An 18,097-nucleotide genomic window follows, 5' to 3' on the forward strand; every position below is an offset into this window, starting at 1 on the left:
AACATCATTGAAGTTTCACATCAAGAGTACGAGATGAGAAGAAACTAACACACCACAATACTTTGCTGAGGATTTTGACCAGACGAAAAAAACATAAGAGCCTATTACACACTAGAGGAAACCAAGCCACTGTGGCACGACGAGCTGAAGCTATTGATTGTGACTGATGGAACACTTCTGCGTCGTTACTATACTCTTACCTTTGATGGAGTTGTGGTTGTAACAGAAGATGTGCTTGCGACTCTTTTCACCTGTTCAAATGATGCTGTTGTTTGCAGGGATAATTAAAATGCTAACAACTTGTCCTGAGATGTTTAAGTACCAAGATGGTTTGGAGCGAGAACTCAGGTTTGCAGCTGCAGTGGGCAATTGGTGCAGTTAGACGTTTCCCTACTGAAAGCGAAACAAAAGAGAGCAGGTTTATGTTCCATCTATGTGATATAATATAATATCACGAACTCAGCTTTTATACAAAACGTTGTAAGCCGTGTGTGAGATGTATACTGATGCAAATTGTAATCCAATGTACAATCAAATTTTGAGGTCACTGATAACAACCATGTAAAATAATGAGGAAGAACAATTGTTTCCCCATGATCTGTCTTTTGTTCTAACTCAGGTGCGGGGTCACAAAATTCCTCTAGCTGACGCAAGTCTTGACGCTCATCCTGTACGGTGTGAATGGATTCTACAAGCTGTCTGAATCTTCCAAAAACTCGGGTTACTTCTGTTTCCTATATTGTACAAGAAGGCTATAAACTCAAAGCAAATTGTTCTATGTATCCACTGCAGTATTCTTTGGCATCGGAATCTCCACTGTATTTGATTACTGTATCGCTGCTATCGTAAGGCACTCTTCTTCCAACTCTTTGAATCTGTTCTTAGACCTGATTTTTTCCAGAGCTTCTCCGGATGAGACTTGTTACAGATGCAATCGGGTTGTGGATTCGCATAGAAGTTCTCCTCAAGCCTGGGAAGAGCAGCAGACAGTCTCGCATATGCCGCTCCAATTCTGTCTTTGTTTAATCTCTTAACCTCTGAAGAAAACTCTTCCCAAGATATGACACCCTCGTCAAAATGATCTATCGATCTAACAAAATTCAGCCTGAAATAATCACACAGAAACAAATCAGTGAAAAAAAAGCTACATAGTCTCCAAAATGAAAAGCTTCATTCCATGTTTCCATACCTGTCTGGATTTATGGACTTCCTAAAACCTTCAAACCTTCTGTGCCCTTGTACCGCCTTAGCCATATTCCCATCGTATGTGTACACAAAAACATCACTTTCAAGGGCCACAATGTAGTCCAATGCAGCAAGGCGGTTCTGGTATTGACTGAAAGGCTCTAACTCTTCTTCAGTCGCAAGAGTTGAATGAGAGAATACATTTGGGTACTCTGCACGGAAAGCATCCATACTCCTGCTTCCATAGATTTCACCAGCAACTATATATACAGTTGTGGAGGACGGATAACCCATTGCCTTTAGAAATATAGCTGCTTCCCGCGGAGACATTGGACATCCCCCTTGAATACGTCTCTCTTCGCTATCAATCTCTTTCTCCTTCCAATGTTTGACACTGTACCTCATGATTCTCAGCTCTTCAGCTTCCTCAGTTGTAAGATTGTGGTTGCATCCTGTAAAGGCAAGCATGTCCTTCTCATATCTGCAAATCCAAAATCCATTTGATACAAAAACTAAGATCAAAATTATTTCCCTTGTTTATGATAAAAGAAATGTAGGATTTACCTCAAATGCAGAGCTATATACGGCTCACTGTTGTTTCTTAACCGGTTAACCAAAATCTTTCCTAGGTCCTCGATCTCCTTGGTGTACAGCAGTGCCTGGTAATTAGCACGACATCTCAGTCGTTGGATGGATGGTGGCAAGCCATTGTTAGCAAGCCGTGAGTCAGTAAGCGTGAACTTTAACACCTTGTGACGTTTCAACAGTGGCAGCATTTCGCTTCTGTAGTAACTAGCCTGTATATCAGTTCTAAATTTAATAATTTACTTCTCATGGTGGAAATCTCTTACATCCATATAGGAGAAGAGATAAAACTCTGAAAGTTAACCAAGAAACCTCACTATATGAATAAAGCACGGACCTTCGACCAAGAAACAGGGGCCTTGAGAAGAGGCTTCATGGCGGCATACTGAGGAGGCAAGTACTCAACAACGTCAACATCGTGTTTAAGTACGTTCATGAAGTTTCTCCAGTCAAAAATATCTTTGAACGTGCTGCAGACAAAATAATATTTATTGGCATTTGGCTTATTTTCTTGTAAATATCTTGTGGTATCAGGTCAAAAAGAGTTCCAAGATCTAAGGACAAGACCTCGGGTCAGTCCAGAAAGATTCATGGTCAAGAAGAGGAAGAACAAGAGTTGCATTCATAATCTTGGCAACAGCAACCATGTCACATATCTGCATATGGTCAAAACCAACAAATAATGGTAAAACAAAACAGTTTACCATGGAGAAACCAGAGATCAATACCCCCGTACTATACTTTAGAAGTAAACTCACCCCAGTTCTCATCTGATTCAATCCTCCATTTGCGTGTACTAAAAGATACCCATTGGTTTGGCGGTGCAGTCCTAGACAAAGACATACACCAAATACTGAAAATTCAGAACTGAAAACTCGCTTAAAGAAGGACTAGGAAATCCAAGATAGCAACATACTTGTATAGTTCTTAGGACGTGCCACACATTGGCGATAATTCCCGCTTTCAGGTTTCTGCCAAATTTCCGGAATCTATGAAAAGAGACAACAAAATGATAAGATCCATGACCAAAGATCGTCGGAAATGAAGTCAAACAGAAAGATTTAATCTTCCTTACATTGCAAAAACAGAGGAAATGATAACGAATTAGTGAATCATCAAAACCTGTAAAAGACCTCCGATTACACTGATCACAGAGAACTTCTCGTACTTTAAATCTGTTACTTAATGAATTTAATTCAAGGTACAATTAACTCAACAAAACAGATTACACACTAACACAGATTAAAACCACACAAGGGTTACAACCAATACAAACTTGGATTGTTTTGGAAGTTCAAGATTAAATATTGCAGAACTTCATGAGCTAAACGATTACAGAGGTTCCATTTCAAGTCTATAAAATTATGCAGAAACTAAGGTCAGCTGATATTGTAGGAAAGTATGATCCACACATCAAAGCCGCCTAAATCCATTGACTATATTGTTCGTGAAAGTCTCAAATCCAAATTCAAAAAAAGTAAAGTTCCATACAAAAGAATTTCAGAATATGGAAATGCCATTGAGATACAGATTGTCAAAAAAGAGCTATCATAATTGCACAATGATAATTCAATTGTGCAATCATTAAAGTTGTTCTGAGAATTCAACTTATCACCCACCCCACTACCTCTTCTTCTTCCCAATATGAAACACTAATGCAAACAGAACAATTCAGATATTTTCTAGAGAATTATTCAACAAAACCCTACACAAAAATCAAAAACAGAGGATTGATCCCAAGTACTAGTAGTATCAGATTAAGTAAACAATTGCAGATTTTGAGAATTCCTCAATTGATCACAAAGATTGAATTTTTAAAATCCCTAAATGTTGAACGTAAAGTGAAAAAAAACTCACGGGAAGCTTTTCGAGAAGGCGCATTGGCTGAGAAGAAGCATGGTTCTCGGCAACTTCACGTTGAGCCATAGACAAATCATCACGAAGCGTTCTAACGACAACAAACTCATTCAAACGAGCGTGATCAACCACGCGTACACCAACCATAAGGTAGACCCTAAGGAACACAGACGCAACAACGAGCACCATGAGTAAACCCAAGATCCGACGACCCACGTTTCTCCCCGATCTAAACCCTTGCCCAGTCACAACCGTCGATCCACCAACAAACGGAATCCAGAATCTTCTCAGGTAACGAATCGCCGGGTGATTGTAGAATCGGTGATGGTGATCGTGATGGTAATGAGATCCAGTAGATGAAGAAGAGTTTTCGGAAGATGGAGACGAGTCTTGGCCACTCGCGTCTCCTCCTCCGTCCAAATCCGTTGATCCGACGACGGGTAAGTTAACTGTATTGCAGAAATCGGATGGATTCGTGGGTCGTTCGGAGATTACGTCTAGAGAATCGGGGACACGACGGCGAGTCGTGGGTGCAACAGGTACGGGGTTAATCGCTCCGGCGACTGACATATCGTCGCCGGTAAAAAAAAAGGAAATTTCAAGATCAGAAAAAGAGAAGAGATAGAAAGAAGAGAGAGAGAGAGAGAGAGAGAGAGAGAGAGAGAGAGAGGGAGGTTGAGATTTTTGGAGGGAGGGGACTAGTTGACCATGTTCTGGTTTGTCTTCACCGTCACCGTGAAAGGAGGGGACGACGAAGCTGAGAGTTTTTTTTTTTTGTTTTCTTCAGATTTTATTATATTCGCCAGTGTGTGTAATGTAATGTAATGTGTATGTGACTGTTATAATTATTTTTATTTTTTTAATACTATAGGTTTTTCATTTTACTAGTTTACATTTTTTAATGTATGGATAAATTTCTGGAGTTCGTCACGTTTGTAGCACATCTCTTTAAATAATTTCTGGATAATTAGTGTAAGATCGTTTAGAGTAAACAATATACGAAGAAGAGTGATTAACGTGTTCTTAGTTAAAGAGAGATAAGATAATTAAGCATATGTTATGTACTTTTGTTAATAATAATATATGAAACTTTCATTATTATGGCGACATTGATGATGATGATATAAGAAGAGAATAATGTGCCATGAAGAGTATGATTTTTTTTTAAATGTGTCATAATCGTTTGGTTCTTTCCAAATGTGCCATACAGATGGTATGATCAGAGTTAGAAAAGTCAGAATTAGTTATGTTAATTCTACAATAACTAAAAAAAAAAAAAAGACCCTAACCACTAAAATTATTTTGTTCACCTCTTGGTTTTCTCTCCTACTCTCTCTCATGGGGCTATGTGTGTTTTGCTCTCTTGCTTTTTTAAAAAATCAACAAATCCATCTTCTTCCATCAAGGAGAAAACCCAACCAAATTATCCGACTGTTCCCATCTCAAGGTTAGTCATATGAAATTATGGAAATTGTAGTGGGCAAAATTGCAGTAGGTTGCTGTTATACTATGGACCAGATCTGAAATGGGGAAAATTGGTTATTGTCTACAGTGATATTGTCTATATGAAATTATAGAAATTGGAGTGGATGAAATCGCAGTAGGTTACCGTCACATTATGGAACAGATGTAGAATCTGGAAAATCGTTTATTGTGGACAACATAGTAACTCAGTAGACTAAACCTCAATAGACGAAATCGTTGTGTAATTATTATTGTCTACTATGATATTGTCTATCATGAGTAATGGACACACTCGTTTGTTATATACATAAAAAACGAATTTCACCGGCTTAGTAATTGTATCCTATCACATACTTTGGTCCACCAATATCACTTCGATTAAATAGTTGTCCATTAAAGGACAATCTACATCTTGTCGTCGTAGACTAGCTCAAATCACTTTCATTATGTTGTCTATTTACTGAATTTATCCAAATGGTGGACAACTAGTCAATATGCATATGTTGTCTACTTGGTATGGGTGGGTGGACTACTTCCAATATGAATATGTTGTGTCCACCATCTCGTAGACTTGTCTCAATATGAATATGTTGTCTACCACTTGATGGACTTGTTTCGATAGCAATATGTTATCTACCACTTCGTTCCTATATATTCATATGTTGTCTACCAATTATCACCCACACGTTCCGTGAAATGCTTTCAACCATGCGCCCGTCTTTTTCATGTTTCATCGTCAAAACAAATCTTAATTAAATGGGTAATCTAGTAAAACTGAGTCTGTCATATTTAATAGATATAACATATTTGAAAAGGTTTTACAAATACGACAGATTTGAAAAGATTTTAAGAAAATATGGCATAAATGACAAAAATACCATATTAGAAAGTCTTCATTAGATCAGATGCTAGTAGAAGATGGAGGCACACCTTCACTGCCACTGCTACAAAGCCATCAGAGAAGGTTGGTGGATGGATTAATCAACTTTGTACCAAATTACTTCTCTTAAACCATTCAGATTCTAACAATTTGGATCATTATTAGAAGTGAAGGAATCAGAATACGGATACAAAAATAAAGAATAAAATCACAAGTAATAAATTAAAAAAATTCGATAAAACCGTGGCGCTGTGTCATTGATTTGACTTTTGGAATCAAAATAATAACACAGTGAATTTATAATGGATGGATGAGATTTTTTATTATCAAAACAGGTCACACACGTGTGTATAAATTACAAGTGAAAGCGCCCATAATTTTTTTTTTTTTTTTGGTTTTCCTTTTCATAGCAGAGAGAGACTAACAGAAAGAAACAGTCGAGAGAGAGAGAGGCCCAAGTTGCGTAGCCGTAATCTAGCGTCCTCCTTCCTCGTCGCTCTTCCCAAGATCCTCAACTGTTCTTCGATTTTCGTAACCCTAGCCTCTTCCGCCTCCTGATTTCGCGTTTTCTCACGATCGACAAGAAAATGGTAGCTGATAGCAAATCCGACCTTCCCTTGCCCAAAATTTTCGCCTGCAGTGCCTTCGCTGCTTGCGTCGGCGAGGTAATTGCCGGATTCCCTCATTTTCTCCTTCTCTTTTTTACTTTTTTTTTTTTTCTTCTTTTCGCTGAGTATATATGCTTCGATTGTATCGTCAAACTTAAAGAACTGTGTGTCGCGATCCAGTTTTACGCGGAAATGTATTTCGAATTTCGTTAAAAAAATTCCCAGGTTCAGAGATCAGATTGATCTTTAATCTTTCTTGTCTGATCGTATAGCTTGAGAATCGATTACTTGCTTTTGCTTCAATAGAGAGTGATTTGATTGATCTCTGCAGTCGGAATATACATCTTTTCAGGAGTTCGTTGTGTACAGTTTAATCGGTCAGATCTGTGAACGTAATTGAGTTTTAGGCGTTTGTATTGCAGTGTTAAGTAATGCTTTGGATATGATTTTGCGAAACATGAATATGAGACTTAAGAGTTGTATTCATTAGAGAGCTGTATCTGTTTATGCAACGCAACTGTATAATGTTAAATTACTCAGAACAAACTGTATCTTCTGTGTTGCACCATTGGTATTTACTGACTTGTTATTTCACCACCTAGATATGCACAATTCCGTTGGACACTGCTAAAGTTAGGCTTCAGCTCCAAAAGTCTGCTCTTGCTGGAGATGTAACTCTGCCTAAATATCGAGGATTGTTGGGAACTGTTGGTACCATTGCTAGGGAAGAAGGTTTACGTTCACTATGGAAAGGTGTTGTACCTGGATTGCATCGTCAATGCCTCTTTGGTGGTCTTAGGATTGGAATGTATGAGCCGGTGGGTTACTAATTCTACTTCTTTCAATGCTCTATAAAACATGCTTAAACTCAGTGTCTTTGTAGTTATTACTGAAAAGTCTTAACCAATTTTGTTCTCCGCAGGTGAAAAACTTGTATGTTGGAAAAGACTTTGTGGGTGATGTTCCATTGAGCAAGAAAATTCTTGCTGGTTTGACAACAGGTGAGCATAGCGGTAGAAGAAACCCAGGATTTAAGTTTCCTTCTTTATCACTTAACTTGGCTGCTGTTGTTGTTGTTGTTGTTGTCTAACTCTCAGGTGCACTGGGTATCATGGTAGCAAATCCCACTGATCTTGTGAAAGTTAGGCTTCAGGCTGAAGGAAAACTAGCTGCAGGTGCGCCAAGACGGTATTCTGGAGCGATGAATGCGTATTCAACAATTGTGAGACAGGTAGTTATCCTGCCTTGGAAGTTGAGATTGGGAATAAGTTGCTTCAACTATGTTTCATATCTTATATTCTTATTAATCTGGCTGTGACAGGAAGGAGTCCGAGCTCTTTGGACTGGTCTTGGGCCTAACGTAGCAAGAAACGCAATTATCAATGCTGCTGAATTAGCAAGTTACGATCAAGTGAAAGAGGTATGAAACAAATCATTCTCGGTCTCTCTTCTCTAACTGAAGGATCCTGCTATTTTAACCAACAATCCTGTTTTTTTTTTCGTTCAGACAATCTTGAAGATTCCGGGTTTCACTGACAACGTCGTCACACATATTCTATCTGGACTGGGGGCAGGATTCTTTGCTGTCTGCATCGGCTCTCCTGTTGATGTGGTATGATATCTACACATGACACTGAACCTTGAGTTTGTTCGCTTCGTTTCCTGATTCTCTTCTTGAATCTTGCTATGTGGCAGGTTAAGTCAAGAATGATGGGAGACTCTGGTGCTTACAAAGGCACTATTGACTGCTTCATCAAAACTCTGAAGAGTGATGTAAGAAACTCTACTTCTGATCCCTCTCTGGAGGTTTTATTATAAAGATATCCGCAGAAATGTTTCTCACTCTTGAGTTTTCCTCTACAGGGTCCTATGGCATTCTACAAGGGTTTCATCCCCAACTTTGGACGCCTTGGCTCATGGAACGTCATCATGTTTTTGACCCTCGAACAGGTAACAACTGATATAACTTTTATTGTATCAAATTCAAATTAATCACGCAAAGTCGTCTTTCTCATCTACTAATATACCGGTTTTTATTACTTCAATCCAGGCAAAGAAGTATGTCCGGGAACTCGATTCGTCCAAAAGAAACTGAGACACAAAGTTTTTTGAGCAGAGAGAATAAGAGCTTCATTGTTTGTTTTTTTTTTTCTTAATTTCGTTGATTGAGAGAGGCCAGAACTTGGTCTAATATTGTTTTCGGAATATAGAGAGTCAGTTTTCAAGTAAAACTGTGAAATAAAAATTTCCGTGGTTTGCTCATATTTTGGGTGTACCATTCCAACTAAAATAAAAAAAAACATACCTTTTTCTTTCTTTCTTTCCACAAAACTGAGAAATCAAAAATAGACAGAAGAAGAAACTCTTGAAGAAGAAAGAGGTGACAGCTTCTCAGCACAGTTTCTTATTCTCTGAAAAAGCCAATATCTCGAATCTTAGGTAAAGTTCTTTAGCTTTGTTGCAGATAAACACAATAGATCCATCAATGTAATCTTCATATCTCTCATAGAAAGCTGGAACCGTCATAACCACCAAAACGCCTGCCATTATAGCCAAGAACACCACCGCAAAATGAATCTCCAGCTCAAAAAATTTCAAGCATTATTATAATATTTACTTACTGGTGTGGCAAAGTGTCTGAAAATCCATGAGGCTTCCGATCAATGAGATGAGAAACAGAGAGATTGCTACTTTGATATACAACTCTGAGTCCCTTCCCATTGCAATGTCATACGAAACTTGGAGTAGTTTGTTCACATGGATACGTAACCATATCGAAGCTTCTTCTGCCATCGCTTCACTTATTTGAAACTCCAATAATGGCGGTGATGGCCTGAAGAAGAGCCAAGGAAACTGAATTTAGAAATGTAAAACATTAATCACAAAGTGAAAAATAACATATAATATTTAAATTTACCTGTTGAGAATAGAAGCAGATTTGGACCAGAGGAAGAGAATAGAGAGCAAGAGAAGAAGAACACTTGAAAGAAGAGTGAAGATAGTGTAAGCAAATGCCTCGAACACCATCCATGAAGCTATCGTCACTGTAACTATGCCAACACTCACATTCTTCTTCCTCCACAGCATCACATCTGCAACTGCAGATTCATTTTCATAACATGTGACTTAGAGGTAAAGAAAGAGATCACGTTACCATTCATGATGATAGGAATCTAGATTCACTTACCAATGTTCCCTCCCAGAATCTCATGTATTGTCCTCTCTCTGTTAAACAGCTTGTCCGAAGAAGAACCCATTTGAGAAGGAAAGATCAGCAAAACTTGGATTCAGATGATCTCAGATCCCAAAAAGTTACCCAGATATTTAGATTTTGCTCTGAATGTCAGAAACAGATCATCATCATGTACAAGAAAATCCTTAAGGCTCAAATCGAAGGAACCTGATGTGTCACTAGCAGAGAAAGTAAAATAAAAAAAAGGTGTGAAGAGACTAAAGTTGGGTCATCACCATCATCATCAAAGCCATCAACTTTGAATATATATAATTAATTTAATAATTCAAAGGCTATGCTCTGTTAGGGAAAAAGAGAAGGTGTTTGTTGGCCTCTCGATGTATTATTTTCCAGCCTAAAAGTGTTATCCTTAGTCCAGAGTTTTTCAAACTGTTAAAAAGTTGGACTAGATGAATGAAATTTACAACACCATTTATTTTTGTCAACTGAAGTAATTTAATTACCTAGAAAATGTTGAAAAAATAATATAAGCCTGTATTTTTTTCATTTTCAGATTTAAGTTCCAAAAGGTAGAATCTTTTATTCTCAATCTAATAAGATTGTCAGAATGTAAGTTTGGCTTGGGATTAACCAAAAAGAAATCAAGCAAAAAATAAAATTCACAAATCGTTTATTCTCTGGTTTCTTTAGATGTAAGGTATTTTTTTTCTCTGTTCTGTATGTAAAGCTGTTGTTGATATAACTATTGATAACAAACCAAAACAAAAGGAACAAATGTGAATATTCCCCACCTCCATCAATACGACTTGTTCTCTATTTCCTCTGCTACTTTTTTTCCTCGGTTTCCTTAGAAGTCCCTATAGCGCCGAGATTGGCCCCAGCCGCAGAAGCATCAAGCAAACTCGCTGCAATTGCTGCCTTCAAGTCATCATCTTCCATCTCTGAAAAAGCCTGCACTTCCTCACGTGACAATGCCTGATTTGGTCTTTGTTGGTCCACATTGGCATTACTTTTGTTGCTGCTAGCAGATGAACCTTGTACTGAGCTCGTATTCTTTATTATTCTCTCTGCATCTTCAGGGGAAAGCCACTGCCCAAAACTGTTGGAAGCTTCAGATGAAGACGACATGGGACATTCCTGTGGGAAGTTTCCTTTCACTATGAAGATACTCCATCCTGAGCCTTTGAGCGAGTCGAGAAACGCAGAGAGGTAGAACTTTGATAAATGTTGCGGGGCGGCGAGAAGGCTGTCAAAGTTATACCACTCACCATTTACTTTCCTTATGCAAAACCAATGGTCATGCAAGTGGCAGATAAAGGCGCTTTCAAGCTCAGGGTCTATCTGCGCAGGCTCTGCATCTGGACAATTGAGTGGAATCACTTGTAGATCCCACACTTCCAAAGCTTTTTGCAAGACCTGTCAATCAAACCAGAAGCTTTCTCAGTGAAAAGAATATGCATAGAGAAGATATACTTTGCACAACCTAGATGCACATGTTTGGAATGTTTTACCTCATCCAACTTCCACACAACCATTAATATCGCTTTTACTTTAGATGCTTATAATTGGGATGTGAACCGCTACTCAAGTGGTTTGCAAGCAAAATTGACTTGTGTGGCAACAGACTTATCAAAAAATTAGTTCTAAAGCCAAGAAACTACAGATAATAGCACAGATAATAGCAAACATATCCAAAACCAATGAGTCCCTAGATAACAAATACCTTATAATGTTCTTCCATCTCTCAGCATAAAAATGTTCGCACAAAACACCATTTACTAATCTCAATTCTACTTAAATCGATCATTAGCACTAAACGTTCATATATTCAATTGGTACCTTAAACTTCAAAACTCGAAGATAACCATTCAAAAGGTTTCCACTTTAGTCTAAACCAGCAACCAAATGAACTGTAAATTCGAAACCCTAATTATGCCTAAACTTACAAGAACACAAGAACAAGAGAAAGAGAGCTTGCAATTTCTAAATGTTGGATACGACTCGGGGTTTTTAAATTTCCATAAAAGAAAGAAACACGAAATCAAGAAATCGCGATTCGTGTTACCTGGATACTAAAATCGCCGCCGAGGGAAACATTATGCGACTCCTCAGAGAAGAAATCGCCGGACGAAAACCCACCGACCGCGGCGCCTTCAAGCATAACCTGACGCTCCTTACCGTCGAGATCTGCGGCGACGGCAGCCAGATCGAATTCGGAGAAGAAAGGTCCCTGCAACACCGTGTTGACGCAGTGTACGGCGCACAGATTCGACTCTTGTACCTCGTGATACAACATCCCTCCGTTGCTCGTTCGTTCCATTTTCGATCGAGATTAAAAGACTTAAAAGATTCGGTTGTGAAATATAAAAATATTGCAGCGATGCGAAAGTCTCAAGAGATTGATAACGAAGCGATGAAGAAGATGAAGTAATGAAAAAAAAAAAAGATGAAGTGATGAGAGGAGAGAGAGATCGCAAGTTACAAACCTTTTAACCCTTTAAAAATATTTAAATAAGAAAAAATTGAAACAAAGGATGACACGTGTTTTTTTTTGAGAATTAAGGCCTTTTCCTTATTTTGCAGATAAGCCCGAAACTGTTTCCAATATAGGCCCAATATCTATAATCCTAAGTTTATGTTTTACTTGCTTCCCAAGTTAGGTTTCTCGAAATTTTGCTGAAGGGGATTGTTTCTGAACACAAGAAAAAGCTCTAAATTGTTTCTGAAAAACTCAAAATCATTCATTTGTTTGCGAAGAGGTGGTCAAAAAGTTTTAAACAAAAAGGTCATTAAAGAGTTACCAATAATAGCAAGAACAAGAACAAGAGTTTAAAGATCAAACATGCTAGCTTCCAGTCAAGCAGTTTATTTGCCAGCTAGGTTGCACTGAAACGGGTACGGGAACAGGAATCGGGTACGGAAACGGGGACGGAAAACGTCAAAGTAAAAATTATAAGATACGGGTACAGTATAGATACTTCAATAAACATAAGAAAATTATAAATATAAGTCTTAACATAAGTAATAATTATAACTATAAGTCTCAAAATAGAAGAAAATTAGTCTTAAATAACAATCAAAAACAGATCAAGAGAAATCAGAAAAGGTGAACTGGTGAAGATTGAAGAATATAAGGCACTAGACATGGGCGCAGGGCAGTGAATAGTCTTAAATCTAGTACACGTGAACGTGAAGAGATCAAGAGAAAACTAGAAGAGGTGAACTGGTTAAGATTGAAGAATATAAGGCACTAGACAGGGGCGCAGGGCAGTGAATCGTTTATATAAAAGCCTTATACCCTAGAATATGCCCTTTAATTCCTTTTTTCGTTTGAGGTTCTCTATAGAAAATAGCCTATTCTGAAAAGGGGACACTTAAATTATCTTAGAAACGACTTGGAGACGTCCTCGTATCTGTTTACTCCCTTTTCCTTTTTTGGTTGTCGTCTCTGCTTTCTCTGAAACGGCGGAGAAACGTTTCAGTGCTGTCCCCGTCAGGTATCCGTCCCCAAAACGTATCCGGGACGGGAGACGGCTGTCCGTAGGCGTCCTCGTGCATCATAGTTTGCCAGACATACACCTAATTCTCCTACCACTTAGCATGTATGTGTTTACTAGTGGCGTCGTCCATGATTCCATCTGGGACTAAAAATCTGTTCCCATCTAATGCGCCTTAACCTTTCTCCTTGGTGTTCATCCAAAAAGCAGCAAACTTTTCCTTCCAAGTAACTGTAACACCGGATCGAGTGATCACAACTATTTCAACCATTTCTGTTTCCACAAGTCATCGTCTGATGTTAGATACCGAAACTCTGTACAAAGGCAAGCCAACTTTGCAAGACTTTCTCCAGGAAGATACTCTAGTATCTTCAGCTTTAGCTCTCTTGGTAAGCGCATCAAACATGGTGGAGCTTTATCGCAAAGACCAATCAACAACGGGATAACAAGACCGTATTTTACCATTCTCCAGAACATGGATACCTCGTGGTAGATCCTCGAAGAGCCTTCTTTGTCAGACTTCATAGGCACAAACCCACGCTTATCAAGAACAATCCAATGCAGACTAGTCCCACTTAGAATTCCGTACACTACAACCATATAACCTAAGCTCTGAAACTTCACAGTAACGTACTCGATTGTATTGGTTTCCTTAGAGGTAACTAGCTCAGGCAGCGTATACCTTAGGGATACTGAAGGTAACTCCTTTGAAAAGCTAAACTTTTCAGAGCCAGAGCCAGGATTGAACAAGACAAATCCAGATTCTAACATTAACGCATGAACTGACATTGACATTGCCAACGTAGTTAACTCACTGGTATCACCACATTTCTCCATCAATATATTTTTACAAGAAGAATGGTTCACAATGTTGTACGGTACAAGCTAATTCGATCTAGGGTTCACTAGGGTTCGATGTGCCTCACCCGATTCGGAACAAGCTAATTCGATCTCCTGAACAGATGCAACAAAAATAGAATGATCGAGAGATTAGTAAATAAAGATCACCGGAAATGTTACTCCAAGAGATCGGAGAATATCCTCCGGCGATGGTGCAAGGAGCTCGTTTTTACGATTAAGTTATAGATCAACGGAGAAAGCGCTCATATATTTGATCCGTAGCTGTAGATCTTAGGCATCAAATTTTATCGTTTTCATATATAATTAAATATTGTATTCATCAACCTAGCAAAGTACGTAGTCAAAGAAGCATTTTACATATAAGTGAATTATTCAAAAATACATAAGCAAAGCAAAACCAAAAACAGAGCCAACCTAAATCACCAACAACTAAACCACATATATAACATTTACAAGCGAAACACTTTTCAAACCATACCTTAACAAACACTGTTGACTCCCAACTCTCTTTGACACCAGTTCCTTCATCAATGTGCTCGTCCTACAGCTTTCTTATACTTGTAGCGTTTTGATATCCATAGATACACTAAGAAGTTGAGGAAACTTAGTGTTGCCAGCAAGTAGAAATAGTAATCAAGATGACCTCGGTTCAAGTTATCCGGTATCCAACCCGGTTTACCGTTCTTCTTCGTTACCTTCATCACAACCGTCACAAGAACCGTGCTTAAGTAGTTCCCCAACGCAACCGTGGTCAACGACAAAGCAGAGCAGAGACTTCTCATAGCATCAGGAGCCTGATCATAGAAAAACTCAAGCTGTCCTATAAAGGTGAAAACTTCTGCACAACCGATAAGTAGATACTGCGGGATCTGCCAGAATATGGACATTGGGATCTGTTTCTGGTCATATGCATTGTGACTTTTGACGTAATCAAGCCTCACGACCTCAAGTACTCCTGCTGTGACCATGGCAAAGATTGAGATCACAAGACCTATACCCATACGTTGAAGCTGAGTGAAGCCTCGTTCATGCCGTGTGAACTTCCTTGCGAACGGGACAATGAACTGGTCGTATACAGGAGTCCAGAATAGTACACTGACCGTGTCGAAGAGTGAGAGTGAAGCTGATGGGATTTCAAAGTTTGGTCCCATGTGTTGGTCCAATGTGTTTCCTTGTAAGACAAACATTGTGTTCATTTGGCTGTACACTGTGGCGAACACTATCCCCGAGGCCCAAACTGGAAGAAGTGTGATTACGGACTTGAGTTCTTCAACTTGAGTAACAGAACAAAGTCTCCACGGATTCACTTCCCCGTCTTTGATGCTATCAGATTGACTCTCAACAGCTGCCTTGTCGAAAAAACTGAGATATTATTCAAGACATTGATTAGAAAACAGAGTTAACGATTCAAACTTTATAATTGTTAAAGATGGACACTTTTGTTTTCTTACTTTAAGTTATCAGTATGCACGAGTTTCCTGCTACCTTTGATGTTACTCTCATCATCTGCGGTTTCGAAGAGCAGAGACTTATCATCTGGTACCTTAACACGCATCTTCCGAAAAGCCGCAACTATAACCTGAAAGATCCGTGTAAGAGGACTCCCTCCAGGTCTCTGAAGCCTGTAGAAACGGCTTCCCAAGAAGAAAAAGAAAACCGCAATGAGCATTGCGACTGTTGGAACACCGAAACCCCATCCCCAACCAACGTTCATTTGTATCCAGACAAGAACTGTCGCAGCAATGAGTGCTCCAACATTAATGGAGAAGTAAAACCAGTTAAAGAAAGAGCTCTTCTTGACCTTCTCAGCCTCATCATTCTCATCAAACTGATCAGCTCCAAAGGACGAAACACACGGCTTTATACCGCCTGTTCCAAGCGCAATCATGTAAAGCGCGACAAAGAAAACAGCCGTCTGACCCGAATTCGGATGACATGTATTGCCATCGCAGTTACCTGGTTTAAGTCCAGGAACTGAAGCTGATAATGTCAAAAGAGTCATACCCTTCAAGAAAAAAAACAAACGTGTTACTTCCACCAAAAGATTCACATTTTGATCAACCGAATCTAGTTAAAAACAGAGCAAAGTAAAACTCACGGAGACATAGATGAAAACAAAGATTGCAATAGTCCAATATCGTCCAAGATAAGCATCAGCTAGAAAAGCTCCAATCAAAGGAGTTATATAACATGTTCCAGACCAATTCGTGACGTTATTTGCAGCCGTAGCATTGCCTTGATTCAGACGACTCTCAAGATAATTCACAAGGTTAGTACCCATGCCATAGTAAGCCAATCTTTCACAGCACTCATTTCCTACACAAAATTTTAACAAACACAAAAAAATAAATAAAATTGGGACTTTATTTAGATAATAAATAAACACACAACATATTTTAAGGTTTCAACTCTTTTTTATTTTCCTTTTTTTCCATACTGATATAGTAGGACAGTAGTAACACCCACCAAACTCAAACATTTTCCAATATAATTTTAAATGGTCTCTCTATCATTCAATAAGATCCACTTTTTAATCATTACTTTTATTATTTACATGTATAAATATTGTTTTTGAGTGGACATCATAAAAACAGGGGACCTGAGGTAATTGCCTCAGCTGGTTCTGATCCTCCTATAAGAGTATAAGGCAATAACGATGAAGAAGAAAGGTTGGTGAAACGATAGGAAGCTTACCGAGGATGAAGCGGCAAGCCTTCCAATTTCCAGTTTTCTCCTTGTTTGCAGGATTTTTGTGAATATCAACAGTTCCATCTTCCGTATACACATCTTTTTCGTCCATATTCCTATAATAAATAAATAACAATTACTAGCTTTTTCAACAAAGATGTAACAACCAAACACACACCTAAAGATCCCTTTGAAAGATGTAACAACCAAACACACACCTAAAGATCCCTTTAACTAAAACCTCAAGTATTGAGGTTTGAGCAGCAGCAAACCCTCGAAAAATTCAACTAGCTAAGATTTCTAGATTTGGTCAATACAGTAAACTAGTAGATTATGAAGATGAAGCAAGTACGAAATTTTCATGGTCTGAAACACCCAGATAAGCCTAAGGGGGTGTAATGAACATAAAAGTTAATAAAAAAAAAAGATTTTCACACAAAGAAAAGAACAAGAGTATAAACAAGATTCAAGAAAAAGAAAAAGACAAACCTTTGTGGGAGAGAGAAGTCGATAGTGACGGTGGCAGAGATGGCAGACGAGAAGAGATTTTATCGGACAGACTGAGAGAGAAAAAGAGTTGCCGAGGAACAACACGGCACTTGTCGTCGGTGTAATGAGTATGAAGCTTATAAAAACAAAGAACGCTCTGTTCTCAGCTTTGTAGTATATATCCCATAAAGATAAAAATAAAAATGAGCGTAGCGTTGTTCACTTTTCTTTCGATAATTTCAATTTAACGCCTCTTAAGTTTTGTAGTTTTCAGTTAGAGCCAATTTAGCTTTGTCACATACTCACATTTATTTAATTGTTTTGTTTTTTGACTCATAAGTATAAATAGACAATTATCGAAGGATGTGGTAGGAAAATTTAATATATTCTCCACCAAACTTTTAGAGTGGACGTAATAATTGCCTTCTCATACTAAAAACAAGAAAGGACTAAGGTGTGAAAACAAAAGGTTAGTCATCAAGTTAATGAAAATTTGGATTTCTCCTTTAAATATTGTGTTCATACTTCGTAATCGTGTATCTTTTAATATTTTATCTTGAGTTATAGATATCTTGAATTCAGCTTTTCCCTGACCCAAAAAAAAAAAAAAAAACTCTTTTTCTATATAGACTTTTGGTGAAATTTTATTTAAACTACGCCAATATTCACACAGATTTTTTGCATTTATAATTTACTGTTTATAACTTTTAAATGATTTTATATACATAAATAAAATTAATGTTGATTTTGTTATATGCAATTATTAAGTGTTTACACATGTAACTGTCAT

The 18,097-nt window shown here is 38.2% G+C and overlaps 5 protein-coding genes and 1 pseudogene across 10 annotated transcripts; 1 reads left to right on the plus strand and 5 right to left on the minus strand.

Moving 5' to 3' along the window:
• Positions 1 to 464: 464 nt before the first annotated feature.
• LOC104791681 (O-fucosyltransferase 28) lies at positions 465 to 4,465 on the minus strand. 6 transcript variants are annotated; one of them, XM_087453357.1, is made up of 9 exons: positions 3,628 to 4,459; positions 2,846 to 2,914; positions 2,687 to 2,759; positions 2,529 to 2,599; positions 2,338 to 2,426; positions 2,108 to 2,240; positions 1,750 to 1,982; positions 1,190 to 1,666; positions 465 to 1,105 (listed from the first exon to the last, which is right to left on the minus strand). In XM_087453357.1, the coding sequence occupies exons 1-9, from the start codon at positions 4,195 to 4,197 to the stop codon at positions 841 to 843; spliced, it is 1,980 nt and encodes a 659-aa protein (XP_087309483.1). In that variant the 5' UTR covers positions 4,198 to 4,459; the 3' UTR covers positions 465 to 840. The 6 variants fall into 6 exon arrangements, with proteins under 6 accessions (XP_087309483.1, XP_087309487.1, XP_087309485.1 ...); XM_087453361.1 differs by having other exon boundaries at positions 2,846 to 2,892; positions 3,628 to 4,443; XM_087453359.1 differs by having other exon boundaries at positions 2,846 to 2,945; positions 3,628 to 4,440.
• Positions 4,466 to 6,128: 1,663 nt separating this feature from the next.
• Positions 6,129 to 8,893, plus strand: LOC104791683 (mitochondrial uncoupling protein 1). Its single transcript, XM_087453363.1, has 9 exons — positions 6,129 to 6,636; positions 7,182 to 7,397; positions 7,502 to 7,580; positions 7,677 to 7,810; positions 7,901 to 7,999; positions 8,087 to 8,191; positions 8,275 to 8,352; positions 8,443 to 8,529; positions 8,630 to 8,893. Exons 1-9 carry the CDS (start codon positions 6,559 to 6,561, stop codon positions 8,672 to 8,674), a joined length of 921 nt encoding a protein of 306 aa, XP_087309489.1. The 5' UTR covers positions 6,129 to 6,558; the 3' UTR covers positions 8,675 to 8,893.
• Positions 8,798 to 10,151, minus strand: LOC104791682 (reticulon-like protein B12). The gene is made up of 4 exons (XM_010517624.3): positions 9,767 to 10,151; positions 9,497 to 9,677; positions 9,201 to 9,412; positions 8,798 to 9,119 (listed from the first exon to the last, which is right to left on the minus strand). The coding sequence occupies exons 1-4, from the start codon at positions 9,834 to 9,836 to the stop codon at positions 8,971 to 8,973; spliced, it is 612 nt and encodes a 203-aa protein (XP_010515926.1). The 5' UTR covers positions 9,837 to 10,151; the 3' UTR covers positions 8,798 to 8,970.
• A 227-nt stretch (positions 10,152 to 10,378) lies between these two features.
• Positions 10,379 to 12,257, minus strand: LOC104791684 (ataxin-3 homolog). The gene is made up of 2 exons (XM_010517627.2): positions 11,838 to 12,257; positions 10,379 to 11,188 (listed from the first exon to the last, which is right to left on the minus strand). Exons 1-2 carry the CDS (start codon positions 12,090 to 12,092, stop codon positions 10,598 to 10,600), a joined length of 846 nt encoding a protein of 281 aa, XP_010515929.1. The 5' UTR covers positions 12,093 to 12,257; the 3' UTR covers positions 10,379 to 10,597.
• A 1,058-nt stretch (positions 12,258 to 13,315) lies between these two features.
• Positions 13,316 to 14,223, minus strand: LOC104699116 (F-box protein SKIP22 pseudogene; annotated as a pseudogene).
• A 244-nt stretch (positions 14,224 to 14,467) lies between these two features.
• On the minus strand, positions 14,468 to 17,625 carry LOC104791686 (protein NRT1/ PTR FAMILY 8.1). The gene is made up of 5 exons (XM_010517628.3): positions 17,308 to 17,625; positions 16,825 to 16,934; positions 16,229 to 16,446; positions 15,582 to 16,135; positions 14,468 to 15,492 (listed from the first exon to the last, which is right to left on the minus strand). Exons 2-5 carry the CDS (start codon positions 16,928 to 16,930, stop codon positions 14,658 to 14,660), a joined length of 1,713 nt encoding a protein of 570 aa, XP_010515930.1. The 5' UTR covers positions 16,931 to 16,934; positions 17,308 to 17,625; the 3' UTR covers positions 14,468 to 14,657.
• Positions 17,626 to 18,097: the final 472 nt, after the last annotated feature.

This window comes from Camelina sativa, chromosome 6 (assembly GCF_030686135.1).
Source record: "Camelina sativa cultivar CO46 ecotype springtype chromosome 6, ASM3068613v1".
Classification (NCBI taxonomy): domain Eukaryota; kingdom Viridiplantae; phylum Streptophyta; class Magnoliopsida; order Brassicales; family Brassicaceae; genus Camelina; species Camelina sativa.